General features: G+C 45.1%; 9 protein-coding genes across 9 annotated transcripts; 4 read left to right on the forward strand and 5 right to left on the reverse strand.

The window, feature by feature from the left end:
• Positions 1-458: 458 nt before the first annotated feature.
• On the reverse strand, positions 459-1,523 carry GLAREA_01278 (uncharacterized protein; the record flags this gene model as incomplete). The annotated part of the gene is made up of 1 exon (XM_008088494.1): positions 459-1,523. The coding sequence occupies one exon, from the start codon at positions 1,521-1,523 to the stop codon at positions 459-461; it is 1,065 nt and encodes a 354-aa protein (XP_008086685.1).
• Positions 1,524-2,873: 1,350 nt separating this feature from the next.
• On the forward strand, positions 2,874-5,060 carry GLAREA_01279 (Subtilisin-like protein; the record flags this gene model as incomplete). The annotated part of the gene is made up of 5 exons (XM_008088495.1): positions 2,874-3,042; positions 3,114-3,329; positions 3,379-3,592; positions 3,646-3,757; positions 3,819-5,060. The coding sequence occupies 5 exons, from the start codon at positions 2,874-2,876 to the stop codon at positions 5,058-5,060; spliced, it is 1,953 nt and encodes a 650-aa protein (XP_008086686.1).
• Positions 5,061-5,710: 650 nt separating this feature from the next.
• GLAREA_01280 (uncharacterized protein) lies at positions 5,711-7,592 on the reverse strand (the record flags this gene model as incomplete). The annotated part of the gene is made up of 6 exons (XM_008088496.1): positions 5,711-6,315; positions 6,375-6,401; positions 6,493-6,666; positions 6,829-7,045; positions 7,167-7,249; positions 7,304-7,592. 6 exons carry the CDS (start codon positions 7,590-7,592, stop codon positions 5,711-5,713), a joined length of 1,395 nt encoding a protein of 464 aa, XP_008086687.1.
• Positions 7,593-8,502: 910 nt separating this feature from the next.
• Positions 8,503-9,111, forward strand: GLAREA_01281 (uncharacterized protein; the record flags this gene model as incomplete). Its single annotated transcript, XM_008088497.1, has 1 exon — positions 8,503-9,111. One exon carries the CDS (start codon positions 8,503-8,505, stop codon positions 9,109-9,111), a length of 609 nt encoding a protein of 202 aa, XP_008086688.1.
• Positions 9,112-10,987: 1,876 nt separating this feature from the next.
• On the reverse strand, positions 10,988-13,149 carry GLAREA_01282 (Amidase signature (AS) enzyme; the record flags this gene model as incomplete). Its single annotated transcript, XM_008088498.1, has 7 exons — positions 10,988-11,112; positions 11,161-11,295; positions 11,345-11,614; positions 11,663-12,129; positions 12,279-12,550; positions 12,666-12,836; positions 12,883-13,149. The coding sequence occupies 7 exons, from the start codon at positions 13,147-13,149 to the stop codon at positions 10,988-10,990; spliced, it is 1,707 nt and encodes a 568-aa protein (XP_008086689.1).
• A 198-nt stretch (positions 13,150-13,347) lies between these two features.
• Positions 13,348-14,679, reverse strand: GLAREA_01283 (Clavaminate synthase-like protein; the record flags this gene model as incomplete). Its single annotated transcript, XM_008088499.1, has 2 exons — positions 13,348-14,093; positions 14,217-14,679. The coding sequence occupies 2 exons, from the start codon at positions 14,677-14,679 to the stop codon at positions 13,348-13,350; spliced, it is 1,209 nt and encodes a 402-aa protein (XP_008086690.1).
• Positions 14,680-15,228: 549 nt separating this feature from the next.
• Positions 15,229-16,361, forward strand: GLAREA_01284 (Protein kinase-like (PK-like); the record flags this gene model as incomplete). Its single annotated transcript, XM_008088500.1, has 3 exons — positions 15,229-15,265; positions 15,356-16,031; positions 16,079-16,361. The coding sequence occupies 3 exons, from the start codon at positions 15,229-15,231 to the stop codon at positions 16,359-16,361; spliced, it is 996 nt and encodes a 331-aa protein (XP_008086691.1).
• A 2,892-nt stretch (positions 16,362-19,253) lies between these two features.
• GLAREA_01285 (uncharacterized protein) lies at positions 19,254-19,994 on the forward strand (the record flags this gene model as incomplete). Its single annotated transcript, XM_008088501.1, has 1 exon — positions 19,254-19,994. One exon carries the CDS (start codon positions 19,254-19,256, stop codon positions 19,992-19,994), a length of 741 nt encoding a protein of 246 aa, XP_008086692.1.
• Positions 19,995-20,358: 364 nt separating this feature from the next.
• On the reverse strand, positions 20,359-22,293 carry GLAREA_01286 (uncharacterized protein; the record flags this gene model as incomplete). The annotated part of the gene is made up of 1 exon (XM_008088502.1): positions 20,359-22,293. The coding sequence occupies one exon, from the start codon at positions 22,291-22,293 to the stop codon at positions 20,359-20,361; it is 1,935 nt and encodes a 644-aa protein (XP_008086693.1).
• Between the last annotated feature and the right edge of the window lie 893 nt (positions 22,294-23,186).

The raw sequence follows: 23,186 nt of genomic DNA on the forward strand, positions 1-23,186 counted from the left end.
TCTTGTTTCAAAACTTCTGAATAAATAATTATCGTTGGGTATCTACATCTTGCCGCTGTTGGCAATTTGGAATCCTATACTCACCTATATCCTATGTGTCGGCCCACCTGAAGTGCACCTCTGCTCCTGATTATCTATATTCCCAGATGGGGACACCAGAAATGTCGATCATATCCGCATGTGAAGAATCTCTCGCCTTGTGGACTACTGTAGCAGATTCACCATAGACCATCAAGATGAAATCGATGCCTTCCTTCCTCCGTTCCATATCGTCGCTCACATTACAAGTCCGTTAACATATATTCGTAAACCTGCAGATATTAATACTGGTATCGCAAGTGGCAAACGATCATGTGTCTACTCAATAAGGTGGTTGTTCTCTGTCTGAATTTGGTTTTATCCAAGACCAACACAATCTCTCATCAACCCGCCATGCCCCTATCATGCATGTACTAAGTTTAACCTGCAGAGGAACGACCCCGAGATTTAGACGGGTGCCGAATTTCAGGTGATCGATTTCGATACACTCGTCGCTGATCACCAGTAGGGGAGACACTACGAGAGGCAATGGTAGTCGACGAGTTCCTACCTCTAGCCCGACCAGAGTGGCCAGAGATTCCACTACTGGCTTCTTTCGATTTCACACATTCTTCAATTTGCTGCAGCAGAAGCATTTTGGTATTTGGATCTTGAGTGCTGGCAAGGGCTCGCACAAGAATATTCATGGCCATCTCTGTGTCTGGAAATAGAGGTTGTCGGAATCCATCTTCCGCACGGTTGTCTCGGATTGAGTGCCTGTTGTGAATCCGTTCTTCTGGCTTTGAATCTTCTCGAAAAGACAGTGGTTCCGTAGCTCTCATCTTTTCGGGACTGGTTTCGTTGTGCTCTGGGACTGGTGGGGAGTAGAATGGCTGCGCGACTCCCATGCTTGTTCTGTTTGTATTCTTGCGCTCAGTGGGCTCCATGTTTGCCAGTTCGTCCTCGAAATCGTCGTCGAAGGGTACGGTTGCCACCGGCTTGCTGCTTATTCTTCTCCTGGGTCTTTCCGGTGGATGATCAGTCACAACATTAAGCTCCAGTTGTTGGCTCGGACTTTCTCGACCAGCCACAAAGAGCATCGCCGCTCGATTTAACCTCTTTTGAGTCGTAAATTTATCTGCTTCTTGCTCCAACTTCCTCCATTCGCGACGCGCATCCATTCTGGCACGATCCCTCAATGCGCGTAAACCGACTTCTCCATCCTGGTTGCTTTCGGCATATGGCATCATGATCGCTTCTGTACGTTCCTGTTTCCAGTTTATGATTTCGTCTTGGAACGTTACCGGATATTCGTTTCTCCAATTGTACTTGATTTTAGCAATGTCTTCTACAGCCGGCAGATTCCCACTTCTCATAGCTTTCTTAGCTCTGGCTATAGGCCTGTATCTCGATGGTTTCCCATCGTATCTGATGTTCGTAGACTCTGTCTGTGGTTCGCCTTCGGAGCTAAAAGCTTCGTACTGGCTTTCCGCGTCGTCCTCCATTGTTCTAATCGGATCGAAGCGGGTCAGTTAAAAAATCTAGGAGGCGTTAGCCTCCTCATAATACAAGTAGAAAGGAAATGAAGGACCATTCAGATAGATTCTCCTCCAAGTAGCCCTCGTTCAATCCACGGCACCGTATTGTTCTTGTTGATGAAAGTGTGCGTGGCCCATGTCAATGGACGCGCCTAGACTAGAGAAGAGACGCGCGATCATATGATCTGAAAAGTGGAGACAATTCTCAGGTCATCTTCGATTGATTTCACGACTCAATGCAACACGTACGGTAACCAAATGTATCTATTACGATCTTCTTTGGCATTGAAGCCATTATCAATTCCTTGAGATGAAGCATCAATCAATAGGTCGTCTCCAGGATATCAAAATCGCCAGGACAGACACCAATGGTACCACCTTCAAAGATTTACTTCTCGTGTGGCTCATCTCATTTTTATAATCACCTTGATAAGCTTGTCTTTTTACGAGCAAAGGTATAGAAGTGATCTAATTAATATGTTTTCTATGCCGACGGCCAGTAGGAGTTGATCATTTCAAGCTTGAAGGCATCATCTGATAAACAATAAGTACGCACCTCAACTCGCACGATACCTCAACTGACTTTCGGGGAACGTCACGTTTCGAGGAAGATGCCAGCCACCAACAGGTCACCAACAAGTGTTGTTGGATGTACGCCGACTCTCAGATATTGACAAACCTAACATCAGAATCCTCACATTTCACAAAACTTACAAGCCACCGTCCTACCGCGCGGTTCGCTTCGACTATTCTTCTCAAATCCTGTACAATTATTTTTTGATGGAACCAGGCATACGTAGGTATAAAAGCCCTTTCCACAACTTTTTTTCGGAGGTTGGCGCTTTATTTTTTACGTTTCTCTGGGTTTCGTATCACGTTGGGAAGTTCTCCTCGTATATGTTCCTCATGTTGGTCTTCAGCCACAGCACAACCATCTTCAGCGACTCCTTCAGATCTCAACGAACGGCAGTGAAGCTTAACGATCCCTCAACCTGTCACTATTATGGAAATTTCTCATTTCTTCTGGGTTCTGTGTCCGCTTCGCCTGCGCAAAATAGGAATGGGGGTGACCTGACCTTCCTTACCGGGGATTCAACCTCCAACAAAGCCGTTGAAAACACCTTCATCAAACACAGTAGGAGTCCAATATAATACTTGCATTGGTTTCCAGAACTTCAGAATTCCAATCCATGCTTTTACATGGGCCGCTACATCTCCAGCTTTTATGTTAAACTCTCTTTTCTTTCTACCTCTTTCGTACCAGATTTCCCTGAAAATCAGAAACCAAGACGCAATAGGTTCTCAGTCTCTAGCAGCATGCATATCTTGAGATCGCTTGTGCCAGGACTCTACCTCGTCAGCTCCATAATTGCCGTCAAAATTCCTCTGAGTACTCGTGACGCTGCCCCGAATGAAAACATCGGCGAGGAGAATAGTCTCCCACAGCTAAAACCAGAGTCCGGGGTCGCTTCGTGGGAATCCAGTCGTAAATCTCTTTTCCAATCCATTCAACTTCATATGAAGCATCCAGGGGACTTGCTAACTTTGCCTATCAAGTAACTCCGTCTCAGTACGATGAAGCTGCAAGACAGGCATTAGCGAAAAGACAAGAAACACCAGCTGAAGTCCAACGCTATGCTGTGGTGCCTAGAGACGGTAAAGACTCTTCAGGGACAACTCAGACCGAGCAACTCCTCCAGAAACTCGTAGGAAGTGAAAATGTCAACAAGGCTTTCGTTTGGAAAGAAGCTGTTCAATGGTGGGCATGCAATAGTAAGCTAAACTCAGACTCCCGTGTATTTATTGTTATTGATTTTGAAAGTGACTTCTGAGCAGGTTGACGAGGCTGGCAAATATGAAGGCGTACGTTCTATCGAAAGGATTGCGAAGTCGGCACCAATGCACAGCATCCCTCCTCATACGGCCAGAACGGCCCCCATACTGGACAAATATCCGGCATCGAAATTGAAAAGAGATGCAAGCCTCTTAAGCCAGAATGATGCTGTTGCCGAGTTGATAGCCGTTAGCCAGCCTAGGTAAATGTTTACTCCACAACAAGTAATTGATAAGTTCACTAATGATCTTACAGTACGATTCCGGATATCAAAAAGCTTAAGCACTACGTCCACGATTCTGACAGCGGGAAGAACAGCTTTATTTATCATATCGGAGCAGGAGTCAACTACAAGAAACACGCTAATGTAAGTTGGGGTCGCGAAAGGAGTTTTTGTTTACGTGCCTAAATGCTAACCGTCATGATAGGAGTTCTCTAATTTGGTTCCTGACGATCAACACCTACAAATCTCAAGAATAAAAGATTGGGGTTTGCCTCCTTGGGTTGACCATTCTTTGGATATGCACAGCACGTGTACGGCAAACAAGGCGGTTGGCACTAACTACGGTGCATCAAAACATGCCAAGTTGGTTGTTGTCAAAATGTTTCTGCAAGAATCAGATGAGATAATCGAAGCACTTGCTGAAGTTGCTCAGGATATTCGAGCAAGGCCAGAGAGGCGAAAGAAATCTGTAGTGACCATGTCAATGGGTCTTACAGAGCGAAACCCATTTTGGGGAGACAAGCTGTCAGAAGTCATCAGAGACCTCTTCAAACTAGATGTCCCAGTAATTGTGCCAGCTGGAAATGAAGCTGGCGATCCAAACCGCCAACATGTTGATAGTTATCCTGCCCTATTCTCGAACTTCAATTTCCCGTTAGTCGTGGTCGGGTCTGCGGACTACGACGGCTCCCGATCGCCATTCTCTCAGGCTGGCCCGCATCTTACTGTACATGCCGTTGGGAATGGAGTGACCTGCTTACCCAACGACGATAGTACACCGGTTTCAGACCGGAAGGGCACTTCCTTTGCTGCACCAGTTGTGGCGGCTCAGGCTGCCAACCTTCTGTCGTACGACACCGTCCCGTTCGATACTAGTGACGGAGACTTGGTTGCAAATCTCTGGAGTTACCTGCAGTCACCAGCGTCTAGTTGGGCCAGAGTACCAGGTGTCTCGATGATTTGGAACGGAGTACAAGAAAATAACAATCCAGCGGAGGCAGCACCACCACCTTCACCACCTCCGCCACCGCCCCCACCAGTACAACAATGCAACGGAGTAGCGAGCAAAAAGTATGTAACCCGCGACACCGTAGCGAAGAACGTTCTAGAATTCTGCTCCATGGCAATCAAGCAAGGCGGTCCAGATCCGAACTCAGGATCGATCGGCCGCGAGTTTAATACAGACACTGTGGAACAGCTTACTATCTATTTAGATATACCACCAGGAAGTCCAATGCCAAGTGAGGAAGATTGTAAAACTCATCTTCTTTCGCTCGTCGATAATTGCGACGGGAACGACCCGCAGAATCCTAAGAATTATAAAGCTGGCGGTTCGCTTACTATTGGGACAAATGTGTATCATATTACGCCAATAAGAGCCCACAAGCCGATGCCCGAAGATGTGAAGGTGGCTTTAACTGCTTGTCAATTTTTGGGTATTTGCTAAGAAAAGTATTGGGAAAGGTACTCAACTTGGAGATTAGTCGCTTTTTAAACTCAAATCATTTACTTTACTACTTCTCAGTCGTTTGGCGAGTAAGGATGTTCTGATTTCCGCGAAAATATATGTATGATGCAACGCCCTGTCCTATGACAAGCCGTAGACCCTGTATCTACTCCTATGTATGAGCATGACGTTGACTTTTGAAGATCACGCACTAATAATAGCTGGTGCAATGCTGGTAAATTTATGTTGAGACTTGCGATTCAGCGACCATGTTGCTATAATCGTCATCACTTCTACTGCAAAGACTTTATTTTGGAACGCTGAAGTTGAAATCTGAAAACATAGCTTTTGTGGATTGTTCGACCCGCAAGATCGATCCAACATAGCTACCGGCATGCCACGGAACAGTAGCATAACTCTGTCACAGCAACGATATAATAGCTGCACCTTAGGCAGACTCTGTATCTCTTTCATCGCAGTATACAACAAGGAGCTAATGTACCGTTAGAGCTCATCTATATTTCGTGATCGAATGGTCAGATCTAATGAAAAGCCAATATCTCGTTTGAACCGTTCCAGTGTGTATGACATAATCTATGAATTCGCTCTTCTAATCTAGTACACATCTAACAAAACTCCAATAACCACAACTACTCCTCAGCTAGTGCTCCAACTCGAAGCATCTTCCCATCAATTCCCATCATCCATGCAATACAATTGTTCACTCTAGATCCTCCATACTTTTGTTTCCTGGAGTCGGTATCGCAATTATTAAGCACCATACCCAATTGTTCGGCGCATTCCCTGGCCGTAATAGCTCGAGGAGTCTGACAAGATGCATCACCGATCTGCCAACCAGCTCCGATCCAGAGAGTAGTATTGTCATTAACTGCAAACTGGGCTTCATAAATACTATCATCAGCAGAGAGTGTGGCAGTTGCACTTGCACAGAATTTTCCAATGGCGTCTTGCGCAAACGGTTGGTCAACGAAAGGTTGGGTGGCTTTGTCCATTCCTGCACCCGCGTAACAGTCAAGGTATGGATCAGTCGGCATGGTGAAAGGCTCTGGTTTCTTCAATTCTAGAGGAGCCTCTGGAGGCGTTTCGCTCGGTGCTGACTCAGGTTTTGTGTTGTCGTCGATGAAAGATGGCTCGAAATTCTTTTCAATTCTATTTTTTCCAACCTCGGGTAGTGGTGGATATTTTCCTTTAGATTTCACCCAAAGTGAAAGTGAATATTGAGCCAGATTGTCAGCTATGAATAATTCTTGTCAGTAGCAAACCATATAAATTTAGCGTTTGATGTTTACTTACCATTGGTAACTACGTACTTTCCGACCTCTGTGGACCAAATCATCAAAGTTAGCATCTTGGGCGTACTTATATGCTCAGAAGCTGGTCTGGCAGATAGCAAAGGCAACTTTGAACGTACTGGTATCATCCCATGCAGCCATAACTTTAGTTTTGAGTGGACCATAGACGTCCGCGTATACCATCTTGCCTAATCCCTCGGGCCACCATGCCATTTTCAAGTCGCTTATGTGTCCTTGGTCCCCTGCTTTAGACAAACTATCCAAGTGGAATAGCTCATGTATTACGACCCAGCCTGTCATTGCAATTAGTAATTGCAATTATGTTAAGTAGCACATTCAAAATGCATGTGCGACTCAGCTAACAAGAGACATCGAAGCCGAACTATGATACTGTTCAAGGTCGCTTCTAGCTTGAACTACTTTACCGATACCCGGGAATCAAACATCAAACTTACCTCTGCATTGATAGTATCTCAGATCATTCTTTTTCTCATCATCATTCCCGTAGAGTTTCCACGATTCAGCACAAGTGTTGGTATTATCGAAGAAAGTGTTGTTGCAAAAATTAATTGTGTCCATTGTCGGGCTTGGACCTTCGCCGGGGGCCATTTTCGCTCCTGGATTCAAAGTCCATGCACCAGCTGTCGGTCGTTTTTTGCATGTACCGGTATACTAAAGTAGAAAAGTCAGTTTTCATGTATTAAACGAGTGATATGCCTTTCGCAAAACAGAGAGCCCAGGTATATTGAACGATCCGGTCTTCACAATCCAGGAGAGAAAGTGGTGTTCTTACATCATCGCAACGAATATTAATCTTCCAAGCCCTCCAGTTCCAACTATATGCGAGCTTGAAAGTATACGCATTGTTCAAAACGGCTTGTTATGTTATGTTAGTTGCGATAAAGTTGCGAACTCGTGTTGGAAGCGTACCCTTTATATCCGGGTGGTTGTTGTAACTTATAGGTCCTCCCAAATACTCATTTGAGGGTTGCTCGATCCAGTAAATCCTACCCGTTGCCTGATATGCAATATCCAACATAGAGTACCACGCTTCATACACCACCTTTTGTTGTGCAGCCGAACAACCTTCCCAGCCCACTAGCTTTTCTGACTGAACCACGATTTTGTTGGATGAGCTTGAGGTATCCGAGGGATCTGCTAACACAAGATTGAAAATACTAGTGGAGATAGAACATAAGAGGATACTGCTAAACTTCATCGTATCGTCTTCGGCGTGGAATGAGTTCTGTCTTGTGACACGTATGTTGATAGAAATAATTACAACGACAATTGACAAAAAGAAACAACGTTTAGAGTTTTTCGACAATCACAGTCTCTGTCATATAAACTGCAAGTATGAGAAGAAGACTTAATGCAGTAGACATGAAATCCGGTGGACGTCAAGAAGTGATCGTGAAAATGAAGGGAGCAAGGAACAACCACGATTGCTCATGAAAAATAAATGAATGCCAGAAAAATGAAGCATGATCTATTCAATACGTAAACAAAGAGCTATTCTCGGCGCCAGCAAATATTCTTTTGGCTCTGTATCATAATTAATGATGTCTTTGGAGGCTGAAGACCTGATCAGCCACTTGACAATAGAAATTAGGCTATAGGAACGGGGAGTAATATGACCGTGAAGTAGCAAGTTCCCGAAATATGTCGAAAGCGCTAATACCAACAATGAAATACGAGGGGATTGATATGTGCGGGATCTCAGGTACGAGATGTGTTGGTTTGTACGGCTAGAGATAAAGAGGCTGAGCTGCAAACATGGAAGGATCTCTTCAACTGCAACATACGCTTATATTCAACCTTGGAAGGGTAAATCCTTAGGTGTGTTGTTGGGTTGGTGTTTCACGACCTCGCTTATTTCGAGGCACCTCCCATCGCCTGACTCCAGGCATACTTCTTCACGCCAATATGGAGATGTGGCATGTTCTGACTACATAACAATCATTTTGATGTAAAATTCTGTTCGAACAATATCAATTTCATCTGCAATTATCTTTAATTAAACTGTTAAGATGGTACGCTTGATTCCAAAATTCCTCCGATTGTCTCGCCGAACGCTCATAATTATCGCGGTACTCATCATCTCAATTCTATGGCTCATCTGGGACATCATGACATTCCAGCAGCCCATTTTCACGGATCCAAATTGGAAAGGGGGTCCCGTGGATAGTTACTATGAAGACGACCCTATATACCGCCTTGCACTAAATGATATTGGCGCGAGAAACGCGGTGTTTTGCTGGCCTAGCGTTGGGGGTATTATAATCAACGACAATCTTACGCCGGTTGAACTAGAATTTCTCTCTCTTCCGAGATTCCACGAAGTCCTGCGTCCGGAGGTGGACAGCGAAAACATTACCCTTGAAGATGCATTTTGTCGACGTCTTCGGCTGACTGGTGGGAAATGGTTCGCGGACTATTTCGATTACGTTGGAGCTCAAAGAGCCGCCAGAAGACCAACGACGCCAGAAGAGGATGAAGTGCTTCATATAGGGTGGCCTGAGGACAAGAAAGGTGTCTGGGTATTGAGGCAGAAAGATAAAAGGGATAGGTGGGAAGAGATGTGGAGGATGCAAAACGCATTTACAATGGACGAACGATGCAAAACTTTGCACATGTCGGGAGCAACGTTCTTTGAAAATCCACGAGATTGTGAATATATAAGACCACTGTTAGATGGCTTCGGATATGTGCCGGGAAGGAGAAATGGGGAGCTTTGAAGTAGTTAAGCGAATACTCTAGGTCAAGACAGGCGCTTGTAAAAATCCGATTGTTGCGACTTTCATTCGCTTCAAATTTTGGTTGGAAGAGAGGGATATTGCCCCATGGACTATGACGAATTAGACAAATGTTTAGACTCCTCTTGTAACCAGTTGACGGGCTGATATCTCCATTGATGAGTTCTCATTGATACAAGACCTCGGTGATGTTGTCTCTTCTCTGTAGCCGAGAATTCAATGCTGGAAACCCGTTTTGACTCAGAGGCGGTGTGGATGATACAAGAACCTATGCATTTAGTATTCCTCTTTTTCCCTTATAATAAAAAAGAAAAATGCAAAAATGAAACACGCATGAGAGTACTACATCTGACGAGATAAACACAAGAAAAGATTCAAGCTTCATCCCCATAAAGATAGCTACTAGGGTTGCGTGATAGGCAATCCCGATTCCTAAATAGCAATTAACAAAGTGTTGTAGAAAGGAATTAATATACCCAGCTATTAATTTAAAATAACTTCAATACCGCTACAGTGCTACCTTAGATTATAAAACAGTAGTTTAAATAAACCTCATTCTTAAACCCAACCGTTACCAATCTTCCTGGGATGTCAGTAAACATTTAACTTCCATACCAAGTTTGATTTGCGGCGACTGTGAAGCAGATTCTTTACTACTTTGTTCTGATGACTTGTTATTGACAAAGTGGGTGTTCCGGTCCAAAATCACCGGAAATATCTAGTTTCCTGTTGCTAAATTTTCTTTTGATTTCGTCACATTATGCTAGATTTCTTCCCTTTTCACCTCCAAGAGAGACTGCAATGTCTTGTTCTTTTACATCGACATAGATACTAGACTGGTGAAGATCGATTTATGTCCAGACCAAGCAGTTTGTTTTTGTGTTCTCACATACCACAAGTTATATCAAACACCAAACAGCGAACAACTTTCCTATCATGGTGTCAAGGTATCTGTTCAAATCCACCACAAATTTTCTCTTGCTTCTAGAACCGAAATTTCGGAAATGCTTTTTCCGAAACTCACAGGATCGGGAAAAATCCACATAAGCAAAAGATAGAAAATAATTCAATACGGTCATTCCCACATAAAATCCACGAAATAAAGTCGCAAAACACGAATTTCATGTCTACAAACTCACTATATAAATCCTCTTCCATGACTACTGAACTTCTTCGGTATACTGCAGTGCGGTAAAATGGTAGATTGAGAACTTCTGGCAAGCCAAAGTAGAGCATCGACTTTGACATCAGGTTCTATGTTTACTATCAGACGAAGCAGTACAGGCAATTTCCAACTTGTATGAACGCATGACCATTGGCAGCATCAAAAACTGCCTCACCTACTAATCTAACATATTTCGTCAATATCACGCTTTCCAAGAGACTAATTCTTCCTCCTAGTCATCGGTTCCGAACCCTCGGGCCTTTACCGACATAATTACATCAAAACTAAAAGCCGTTCAATGCTGTCGATTTTAGCAGCGTCCGATAATTCTGGTCGACTCCGTGAAAGTTTTTCGAATTCTGAGCTCATAACCCGAGTTGTGGAGCAGAGACGACTTTTCGACCCTAACTTCGGAACGACGACTTACCAGCACAGTTTTGCCACGCTAAAGCAACTTCTTACGTCACAATACTCTCACCCAGATGAATGCTCTGAAACATCAACACCGAACAAATATTATCTAATTAATCTATTGAGGTATCTTTAATTCCTTGTAATGTACTGCCATGATGCAAAACCAGTCTGAGAACTCCATACCCTTGAAAGCAAATCAAAACATCCTAAGAATTGAATAACGCCCTCATTCATGAGCCCGTCGTGATCAAAATCATTACAACCCGCAACTTTCCTCAATTACACCACAAGTCTACCCAATGCGTGTCCAAGAATCTCCGTGATGGTAAGGATTTTCTCCTCTTGGAAGCGTCGCCCGACGATTTGAACACCGACATGTGCGCCGTCGAATAACTCTGGATCATCTACTCTGGTCAGTAATTGCTCAAAGTGTAGATCGTAAAGGGACCTACAAGTCTTATGAATCATCTCGTCTTGTTCACTCTTGGGTTCGTAGCCCTCATCGACAACATCCACTTCTTTGTCAACAGTCGTGACCGGCAAGACTGCAGCAGTGTAATCAAGTAGATTAACCCAGGTCGTGTACCCTATAACTCATCAGTATCTATAGTACTCAAAATAGAGTGGTTTCATTACATGCGCCGCCATACATGCCATAGTAGTCGTACGTATCTCTCTTCGCAGCTGCAAAAGGCGCCAGAGGAGAAATTACCGCATCGACTGGACGACCGGTACCTGTGATTGTAGAAGTAGAGTTCCAGTATTCCATATATTTCTTTTGGAACTGGCGTTTCTGGACATTGGTTGCGGCAATTTGGGATGCGGTGTACTCAGGGGACTGTTTGGCATAATTTTGAGCTATTGCAGGGGCCATGGGCTCGCCCGAGAGTGCAAAGGCGGCTCGTACTGTGTGTTTGTTAGCTTCAAGCAACGATAGAGGTTGTTGAGACTGACCATCGGTTCCACCGTCAAACATGAAAGTCTTTCCTGCAATGTCGATGCCTTCCTGGTGAGATGGAGGGGCCCACGTGATAGTTCTGTGTCCTAGTTTCTCAATGACGGAAATAACCATCTCAATTGCTCGACGAATTGGAGGATGAGGATGGATAATACCATCGTCCTTCATGACAGCAAAACACATCTGCTTTTTGCTTCCAGCACGTGCGATGTCAAGGATAAATTGTTCGTGTTCGTGACGCCACGGAATCTCAGCAACCAGAGGATCATGAAGCCACGGGTCTCTGCTCAATATGCCTCTGATTAATAGTCTTAGAGCGCCAGCTGAAGTTGCGAGAGGTCCAACGACAGATAGGATTGAGTTTTGCCCATCCATGCTGTTTGCCACACCCTCATATGGCAATCTGCCGTGAGATGGTCTGATTCCATAGAGGCCGTTGAATGCAGCCGGGATGCGGATAGAACTATTGATTATAAGGTTAGCAATCCGTTATTATCACTTGTAGAGATTTTACCACACGTCTAGATTGGATTCTCATAGATCGTCGCGTCGCAAATTTACGCCTGACCCTTCTAAATCTGGACAATGCAAAGGGGGAAATGGGCGACTAACCCCCCAATATCGGTTCCCATTCCAATGGGGCTTCCTTTGAGACCAAGGAGAGCGCCTTCACCACCTGAGCTTCCGCCGCACGCCAGAAAGCGATTCTTCGGGTTCCAGGTGTATTCAATGATATTGTTCATGGTTTCGCCCGCCATGAGTGTATGTGGCACACTCGTTTTGCAGAATAAAACTGCTCCTAAGTCCCGAAGCTCTGTGACCATTTCACTTTCAAAAACTTTTTCTTTGCCGGTACCCTTCTTGCCTTCAAAGGTGCCGATCCACTGTTAAAATTAGCATAGTGCGTTGAATACGATGGTTTACAGTAGAATTTTTGGAGTGAATGAGTGCAAGATATCACAACACGATAACAAGAGAAAAAACATAAGATGAACCTACCCCTACATATCCCATCGTGGTCTCTACATCTTTTACATGGAATTGATCCTTCAAACTGACGGGAAGCCCATGAAGGGGCCCTTTTGGTTTTCCGTGTGAGGCAAAGTATTGATCAAGTTTCTTGGCATCGGCGATAGCGGCGGCGAAGAAGATTTCATGAAGACAATTCACCTGATATTTTCAGTAAAACATCATATCAGAAGCTCATTTCACGTACCAATTGGTGTGCCAATGCCGCGCGGTGACAAAAAGCTTCTGTGACTTCCTGGGCGCTCCATTGTCCCAACGTCGTTTTCTGAACAATCCCAACGGCGTCGGTCTCTGTAATTGTGATTTCTTTAGTAGTTAGAAACTGTTGGATGTATTTGCCCGTGACATCTTTTTGTTCGGAAGGTGAAGGCACGGCGACGGATAGCTTCCATGCTGGTGGAATTAGCTGAAGAATAGAGTTTCGTTTCTGCGCTGCATACGCTTTCCAGTCCATTCTGTCTGGTGGTCGACGCGTCTTGATGAGTATGATGTACGGTCTGTTGTTTGGAAAAGAAGTTAGGAGGTTAGGGGCAAATTTATAGCAGAAATAGTCTGCTGATAGGTTATCTGAAATGAGCCGGTCCCTTATCTTTAAGGGGGCCCGCCAAAATCCGCTGGCGTCTGTGCCTAGAGTGGGAGCTAGGGACAACCCTCATGAATCATGGCCCACCACACCAGATTCAAACATTTGTCGAATATTAAGATTAATTCTTTTCTTGCTCATCCATTCACTCCATTGGGGATATAGATTTCCAGGCCAATATTGCAAATATTCTGGGCAAGTGTCTGGAACGATTTTTGGTACGCCGTGCCAAGCGTAGCGAGACTCCCCCGCCATGTAGACAGCATCGCCAGAGTTTAATCTTAAAGTTTCGTATAGAATCTCTCCAGTAGTTTTGTCTTGCATACCGATGATGAAAATGCATGAACAACCCAGACTTATGCTCACCAACCCACGATCTGCTTCCTCACTCACGTCTCGATGCATGCTCAACTTGTCTTTCGCGGAATAGACATTGATGATGGCTGCTTCAGGAATCATATCTGTGAAGATGTTCCCTACTAGGCTCGCAATATCCTCTGCAAATTTGGGAGGAGCTTCTGCTGGATAGACCTTGTTTGTCCAGTCATACTGTCCTCCAAGCGTAATCCAATGGAGGCTTTTGTCCAATGCAGTACGGTTCGACAACGGTTTATTCTGGGCAGGATCTTTGGGGGTAAGCGATGACAGATGTGGAAGTGTAGAGAAGAAAGACGCCTGGTTGTCGGGATATGAGACATAGTAATTGAGATGGAAGTTGGTCTGGTTTTCTGGCTTGGAAAACTCTCGATGTAACAACATGTCTAGAAGGCACTGTTGCACGATAGGTGGCAGAAGATCAGGTAGGAAAATAAGACCTGGGGGATAGTCAGATGAGAAAATTGACGACAAACAGAATGAATTTTGATCGTCCAAGTCCAGGGAATAGGACAGTATGCGAACACAAGGTACGGCAATCAGTAACATGAAATATTTCCTACCTGAGATGCGTGTAACCGTAGATGCACGGCTAAGCGAACTCCTGACATTACAGCATGCTTGAATAGGTTGGACGAACGTCGATCTTGCGTAATGCATGAATGCCTCCTTCGAGAAAGATTTTTGATCAGGAATACCGGAAGGTACTGCATTCTCCATAGACAATGCCTGTCCATCTTCATGAGGATCGCACTTGTCTATGAAGCTTTCCAGGCCTCGAGGGTCGTTGCGAAACAGCGTAAACAGATGTTCAAGAACAAAAGTCACGAACTCCTCTACCAAAAGGCCTTCTGGGATGGTCGTTTGTGCAGGTTGGAGCTTTTGCTTGACTTCGGGAAAGGGTGCTTTGGTCTTGGTCCATGATTTCCATACATCTCTCAGCTCTTGGGGTGCAGCTTGGTACGGATCCAAGTCATCGCTGGGGATATCTTGGACTGGTAACTTGGAGGTTTTCAGATCATTCATGTTGCAACTTTGCGATGAGAATTAGGAGAAGAAACGATAATTGAAGAGAGATGGGTATCCGAATGACATGGGACCATAGAAGACAGCTCTAAGAATCATTCGAGGCAGGACCTGGTGTTGTTGACGGTGTTGTTGATGGTTTTGTTGATAGGTTGATCGACACTTCCCATCGTGCAAAAATATTCACCCTCAACACGTCAGCCGCTTTACGAACCAGAAGCGCATTTCGCGTTGTTGACTTTCGCGCCGGGAATAAACACCCAACGCCACGACAACCCTCATCCTCGACAACGACAACAACAAACGACCCGACGCAGGATCCAGGACCAGATCAAATCGCCGCGATCCCTCGAGTACAGACAATCCAATTCGAGAGACCCAAACTTTATTTTCTGTAAAACCACAGTTCAACGCCGTCATCACAGCCAGATGTTTTGATCAACAAGGACTGCCCCTCGTTCACCGCCCCACCAACTTTTCGACAAGCAGAATTACTGCCTCAATTAACCCATCACACTCCTTTGCGACTGAAGCCAGACATACTCGATCATGGAGAACTACCAGAAATTGGAGAAACTCGGAGAAGGTGCGTACGAAACGCGCAAGGCGCGCTATGTGCTGCAGATGTGCAGCATCTCCTAACGCGAGACATGTATACTAATATCTACTTGTATAGGAACATATGGAGTTGTTTACAAGGCTCGCGACCTTACCGTGCCCGGCCGGATCGTGGCGTTGAAGAAGATCAGACTCGAAGCCGAAGATGAAGGAGTTCCTAGTACCGCCATTCGCGAAATCTCGTTGCTCAAGGAGATGAACGACCCAAATATCGTCCGTCTCTTCAACATCGTACATGCGGATGGCCACAAGTTGTATCTGGTGATGGAGTTCGTTGATCTTGATTTGAAGAAATACATGGAGTCACTGCCAGTCAGTGATGGAGGTCGAGGCAAGCCCTTACCTGAGGGATCTGGACTAGATATGGGTCGGTTGGGAATGGGCGAGGCCATGGTGAAAAAGTTCATGAGCCAACTTTGCGAGGGTGTACGCTACTGCCACAGTCACCGAATCCTACACCGCGACTTGAAGCCACAAAACCTGTTGATCGATAGGGAAGGCAACCTGAAGCTGGCAGACTTTGGTCTGGCGCGAGCTTTTGGAGTACCCCTTCGAACGTATACCCATGAGGTTGTCACATTATGGTATCGAGCGCCCGAAATTCTTCTCGGAGGTCGGCAGTACTCTACTGGTGTCGATATGTGGTCGGTGGGTTGTATCTTTGCGGAGATGTGCACAAAAAAGCCCCTTTTCCCTGGAGATTCAGAGATCGATGAGATCTTCAAGATATTCAAGTGAGTACTTTCAGGCCCTTCAATTGGCCAATGCTGACTCTTCCCAGACTTCTAGGTACCCCAACAGAAAACGAGTGGCCTGGTGTATCCGACAAGACCTGTTTTCCCGATTTCAAGCCTTCATTTCCAAAATGGAATCGCAACATGGATGTCAAATTATGCTCAGGTCTTGATGACGCGGGACTCGACCTGTTGGAAATGATGTTGATATATGATCCGGCAGGACGTATATCGGCCAAGGCATCCTGCCAGCATCCGTACTTCGAGGATGGTAGTTCTGCATACTCTGGGCGAGGGCTTGGTCCCACCTACAGGAATGGTTATCACTGAAACGCTCAATCTCTTGGATGAAACGAATGAACGATAACGATAGCTTTTGCATTCCCTACCAGCAACGAGCTTGGATACAAAACCAGCATCGAATAACATGCAGCCAATACCAATAACACACAAAAGGAAACAAGAGATAATAAATGACATCTACACCTCAGCTGTTTCTTCCATCCATATCGACACAAGCATCGTTTTTCTTTTCTTTTGTTATATCCCGGCCTGGCATATTCGCGACCGTATGGAAATCTGGAAGGTGGAGGGAGGTTGAGAACCTGGGATCGGCTCTGGCGTCTAATATTTGGTTGAACCTTACATCTTTTGCTAGACCGCTCTCCGCTTTCCTAATTTTGCCTACTTTGCTGGCTTCTCTGTATTGTAAAGGATGGAGCGAAAGCTGGGTATTTGCATTTTGGCGCCCCTGACCTGCTTTGTGTGCGATAGCCTTGAATGAGAATATTTTGATCCTTGATTCACGATACAAGATGAGATAGTTGGTATTGTTTTATATGATGTTTATTCTGTATGTTGGGTCTAAATATGATTGATATCCAAAGGGGTTCGCAAACCCGTATTCCAAAACGCCCAGCTATGCCAAATGCTGATATGCATATATACATTATGTTCAACCCTCCAAAACTCCGATGCCAGTCAATTCATTTCAATCGTCATTTTCCATGCTCACCCCTCCTTTTTCCCATTCTCATCTCCGCTTCTTTCCCCCATTACTCCATTCCCTCTCCTCCTCCTCCCCATCTCTCCACAGACCCATCCCCTTCCTGATGATCCGTCGAGTTGTCTAATCATCAACTAAACTCCTGCTTCCGCTGCTACTACTCGTGGTGGCTCCTCCTCCGCGCGCTATAGATACTAAGCGGTAGATACCGAAGCCTATCAGCGCGAGGACCACGAACAACACGATTATTATTATCGCGATTACGTCGTTTTGTTGGACCATTTTTGTGGATTGAGGGGGGTGTGAGGGGTGTGAGGGAGGGAGGGTTGAAGTTGAGGGGGTTTGGTGGCTGTGGGTGTTGTGGTCTGGGTGAGGGTTGTGGGTAGTGGGTATTGTGGTTATGTTATGTAGTTGAGATGATGGTTTTGGTGTATTTGAGAGTCTGACAAGGTCTTGAGGTAGTGAGGGCGGCGTTGTAGTCGTAGATTGCAGTTGCAATTGAGGCTGTTGATAAGGCTTTCGTATTCGTTGGCAATGCAGATACCCAAATCCAACCAAGCAATCCCAAACTTCTTCCCTTTGTGGTTTTCTTGGCAAGTGCAGAGGAAGATGTTATGATATGAATAATAAAGAAAGAAGACTCCCAAGAACAATTCTTGTGGTTATGTACTCCATTCCACGCAACAATTGCGATGGCGGGGAGTGAAAGGTGGTTGGGTACGAGACAGGGGTCGCGATTTTGGGTGGTCGGGAGGCTTGGCGGCGGGTGGCTGTTGGGGTCTGTGCGCGAGTGCTGTTTTTCTCTTCCATTGCGTTCATGGATTTCGATAGGGATTCCTGTTTAGGACTTCACCAGCTTGGATACGAAATGTCCCAATCATATTGTGATTCATTTAAACCATGGGGATTTTATCTTCATCAAGGACTGTTTGCATCGTCTCCCACCGCCCAGCTCGTCCCTTCAGCCATTCCACGAAGCCTGAAGATATTGGGTCCACACGCATATGGCAAAGAAACTCGCAAAGAAAAATACTCACGTCTGAGTCTCGCTGTAGAAATAGGAAGACTGGTAAATTTAAATATGGATCGATGTTTCATGAATCCGAAGTCTGGGATCTTCAGATGCAGGTACGCCTCGCCTAATTCCTTATTGGACTGACGGGATCACCTCATCGATGGTCTCCACTAGTCTCAACCCCCTTTGAACCGGGTTCAAACTTAATATCAACCTCAGTTGTTTGTTCTCTGTCTTCAATCAGTTGTTTTCATATTCCAACGACTCTTCACCCATTACTACACAAGGTAAATCCCGAGAGGTCGTGGATGTCGTACCTCTAACATCCGTGTATCCCTTCCCATATATGATCTTTGTGTTGTTGTATCATAATCCTGACTTCTATCCCACCCGGCCAACCGATGCAAAATACCTCCTCGTACTCTAACATACGTGGCTGCACCATTGGCACTTCAAAGTCTACATACTCCTGGTAATTTTCCTAGCATTCGGTGCCGATAAGTCGAAGACGTCCGCAGAATATGTCCTCGGCAGTGTAGTTGTTGCGACCAGGCCCCTGGATGGCTGTAAATTGGGGAGGAGAGGGGAAGTCCAGTTCAAAATGCGATTTCGACACTTCTATTTGGAGGTCTTTCAGTTTATTCTCTTAAACTCTGAGACTTTATGACTGACAAGAACTTGGAGCTTTGGGACAGCTTGTGCAATTTTACAACTGGACGAGTTATTCTGCAAATCCGCCGTGATGTCCGTGCTACTACTTCTTCTTGTTGTACGATTCAATCGCTCTGATTGTGTTAAGGAGAAACAATCCAAGAAATCTCTTACCAGCTCAAAAGAAGAGATCATCAACTACGGCAGGAAGCACTCATCGATTTCGACCTCCGGGAAGGAACATTGATGTGAAAACGAAGAACAATATCTAGAATATCTTTATCGATAGTAGGAAGTTATTTCATTTTCCATTCTATGCATGGGATCAGATAAGATAAACTATTCACCTTCTTGATTTTTCATCTACATAACGCAAAACAATTCACCGCAACATAATTGCCATTCCCTAAGCAAGAGCCTATGACCTCAACCGCGTATGCCAATGCTATCCAAACTCATCATAATCGCCCTAATATCCTATTTATCGTTCTCCGCTTCTCCATCCCGAATCGAGCACGATCCGATCTTCCACTCCATCCACTCATCCAACATGTCGTCGCCCTTCAAAGAGCAAGATTCCTCGAGCACTAATCCATCTCCACCAGTGCCCGATTCAGAAACTCCGCGAAAAAAGCGCAGGCAACGTCAAAGGCACAAAAAGAAATCCGCCCAGATCGAAGACGCGGGCAGCGAGTCGAGCTGTGATTTGGAGGGTGGTGGGGTGTCGCTCGGGTTGTATCATGGGAGGAATACGGGGCTGAATCCATATCGTGACTTGACTAATGGTGCGGGTGAGGGTAGTAGTGGTGGGATGGAAAATCAGCGAGTAGCTCCAAATCGGCAGCAAGGCGATGCTCCAAGAGGGTCTGAGGCACAAATTCTCAAGACCTTGGGAACAAGATTGGATCAAGAAGTCGACGATATCATCCAACACATGCGCGAACGAAAATTCTCTATGGCACCACCAATATTCAACGATATCCGACGACTATCGACCGACTCTAGTCCCGACTCACAGGCGGTGGAAACTCCTCCGCCCAATGATCTACCACAGCCATTACCAATATCCAATCCCGTTTCCAGCGCAGCAGAGACTCCTAGTCCCGATGAGCCAGCCTATCAATGGACAACTGTGTCTCTCTCCGATGTCGTACTCAAACGCGAAATCAGGGTTAATCCAACAACGCATCCCGAGCTCTTCCAAACACCGAAACGATGGACTTATCGAGGCGGAAAGTTATGGACGCGTTGGAGACGAGGTTGTCTTGCGAAGAATTCCGGGCGTCTTTGAGGGAAAATGTGGTTGCGAGGTATAAGTTGATGGGACTGGAACTTATGGATGATGGGTCCTTTAGATGGCTTGGTTGCGAGGGCGGATTTTGAGTGGGGTATGGGCATGAGTTATCGGTTAATACATGGAGGAACTTATTGGGCAAGTTTCTGTTGATCTTGGGAAGTATGAGAAAGGTTTTCGGTTTTATAGATGTTGAATATTGTTTGTAAATTGTTGTTGGATGAGTTATGGTCTACGTTGTGATGATTAATGGATTGGTGCTTTCAAGCGGTGTTTTAAATAATTGATTGAGTAATAGCTAACAACGCGATCCGACGATGTCAGCCCATGTCTTCCAATATTAAATGACTTTTAGTTTGAGCTAACGTAAAGTAAATGCTTGCAATTCTGATAAATCATCAGGAAATGCTTCACCATTCATGATACCGTCAACAAAACAAATCCCAATTAGCTGGAACCAGTCATCAATCGGTCGTAGAACGAAAGGATATGGGGCACCAGCAAGTAGTACAATCTGATCCCCAGTCTTTGCTGTCAGTGGAATTAATCCAAGATACCCTTTTCTCGTTCGACACATATTTTGAGCGCCCGTTGTCCTTACGGCCTTCTCGTAATAAGCAAGCGCGTCTGCAGATCTACTTACTCTGTCTAGAAGGTCCTTCGGCGAGACTGAGACTGAATCTAAAGTCTCGTACCAGTCCTTGGTAAGTCCTTCGAGGTCCCGACTTCTTTCTTGGAACAACACCTTTAATAGAGTCCTTTCTGCAGGGTCACCAGTAGGGTATATTTTCTGAGCTCTAGCAAAGTCATGCCAAACCTTCAGGCTGATGATCGTTCTTTCCGCGAAAAGTTTGCTGTTGCCCTCCACAACTGTAGCTGGAATTATGGGTATATCCCCAACAGTATCAAACAGTATACCTCTGGCTGTCAAAGCCCGTTTGTCATCTGAGAGCTTGTACAACGCATCAGTTCCCTTGGTACTTTCGCGAAGTAGGCTGAAATATTGCCGGAGGAATTGGTTTGTCCAGTCAGGCACCCATGAAGGTAATATTGCATGGTCTATTTTCCCAAGAGTATTCTCCTTTCCATGGAGAGATTCCGGGCTCGGCGGCGTCATAGTGGCCCTATCCAGAACTCCGTCCCTTGTACAATACTTCAAAATTGATAGCCTTTTCTCATCGGAAATTAGCCTGACAGCCAGATCTATGTAAATTTCGACAGCACTCTTCCGATAATCTGCCATTGGAAGTAATCTCTCATCATTGTTGTACATGCCAAGCAAGCCAAAAACCTTATCACGAGCATCTGTGGAATCCTGGTAAATGTTGAGGCCGAGTAAGTTCTCAATATTATGCGGTTCTGGGGTGTCTGAGACAGTCCTTCTCTGCCTGTTGACTTCAGCTCGAGCTAGCCAGTGCGAAGCGGCTCTAGGCAGTGATTCACCCATCTGATGAGCTGTCTCATCTTTATCATAGATGTAGGCTTCTACAACACTGTAGACATCCGCAAAATCCGCGGTAGCTTTACCACAAATCAAGACTGCCGAGCTTGACAGAGCCGCCTCTTGTAAGACCCATACCCGTTGCCACCAGCGGCGGTTTAGAACAATGTCTAGTCCTATAAACCATTCATCTAAATCCCCGTCGTCGGATGTGCTGTGTTTCCTAGCTTGTTCTTTAAAAGCTTCATAAAATGGGGATTTAGAAGCGTCAATACCCTTGTCATTCAAACCCCGCATTTGACAGGTCATTTTTGAGAGATATTCTATTCCCAGATCCGAGAGAGGACGACCAGCTTCATCCCCATGACTGACTCTTTTGGACGCTTCACCCAACCAGATTAAAGTCCTTTTCGCTAGTGAATATACCAATCTCATCAACTGGACTTGTTGGGTTCGCTCGTGGATGTTGCTTTGATCGATGCAAATTGCATCAATCCACAGGATTCTTTTTCCGTGATCATGACTGAGCAGCTGATCGCGAGAACTATCAGCATTTTCAAGAACTGGCGGTACTAATGGCTGATACCGGAGTCGGCGAATAGCTCGTTGGCAGTTTTGGGTAACCAGAATGGAAGTGCCTTCGCAGTTTATTATACAACACATAGAATCATCGCCATTTTCGAGTGCCCAACAATAGGAAAGTGCCTCGTAAGAGATGTGGCTATCTAGCGAGATGTGCTTGAGAGAACAAGTTATTTCGTCTTCGTAGTTGCCGGGATCCAATTCGAGTATTCGAATCCAACGAGGCTCTTCCAACGGTTTGTACTGGTACGGCCTCAAGGTTTCATCCGTCATCGTTGATCATATGTTATGACCATTCATATGAAGTCTGTTGGTTGAAGGACTGGTGAGTTGATTCTCAGAGACCGTTATAATCCCGTGATATAAAGTTTGTAAGCTGAGAACTAGAACATTGGCTCATCTGATGAAGCGAGGATCGCGGCTGTTGTCCTCGGTCACGTGTTGGCGAAGATGAATATCGTCGGTTGGGTTCGGCCTGGATATCTAGACGATATTCGATATCTCGTTTGTTGATTCATCAACCAAATCGTTCATCTTTTTGATCTCGGGTTCACAGCGCGATTTTCCGACGCGACCAAGCCGCGGAAACCATTAGCTTCTTCGAAAGCAAATGCAGCTTTGGAAAACAGCATAAGCCTGTTATTCCAAGACCAAGAGGATCCCACAAGCCGTAGTTGGGCTACAGTGTAACATGATTGTGTTGAGAGTAGACGGTGGTCATCGATTAGATGAGATTGGAGTGGAATTGCTTCTGCCTAGCCGAGCTGTCTCTCGACACAGCTGCTGCACGTGATGCGATACCCGTCTATTACGCTGCTTTGCGCTAACGAAACGATAAATTGAAAAAGGGTTCAGCGTGTGCATTGTAGATTAATAAACTTGTGGTCAGGACTTATGACCTTGTTTTCAAATGTATTTTACTAGATAAGGAAACTTGAGACACCTGAAGGAGGCACGTGACAAAGAAATGTGAGGAATATTATTTATTTTACTCGCAAAATAAGCATCAGCGTGTCAACATATGATGTGAGATAACGCATTTTTCTCAGGTAAAGCATAGGACCAATTACCTATTGTAACTTAGGTTTTACTCGTCCTTGTTGAATAATTGAGTTTTTCTTCTGAGAATTTTGATCGCTTTTTCATAATCCTGAAGCTAGATAATC

Source organism: Glarea lozoyensis (assembly GCF_000409485.1).
Source record: "Glarea lozoyensis ATCC 20868 chromosome Unknown GLAREA7, whole genome shotgun sequence".
Lineage (NCBI taxonomy): Eukaryota > Fungi > Ascomycota > Leotiomycetes > Helotiales > Helotiaceae > Glarea > Glarea lozoyensis.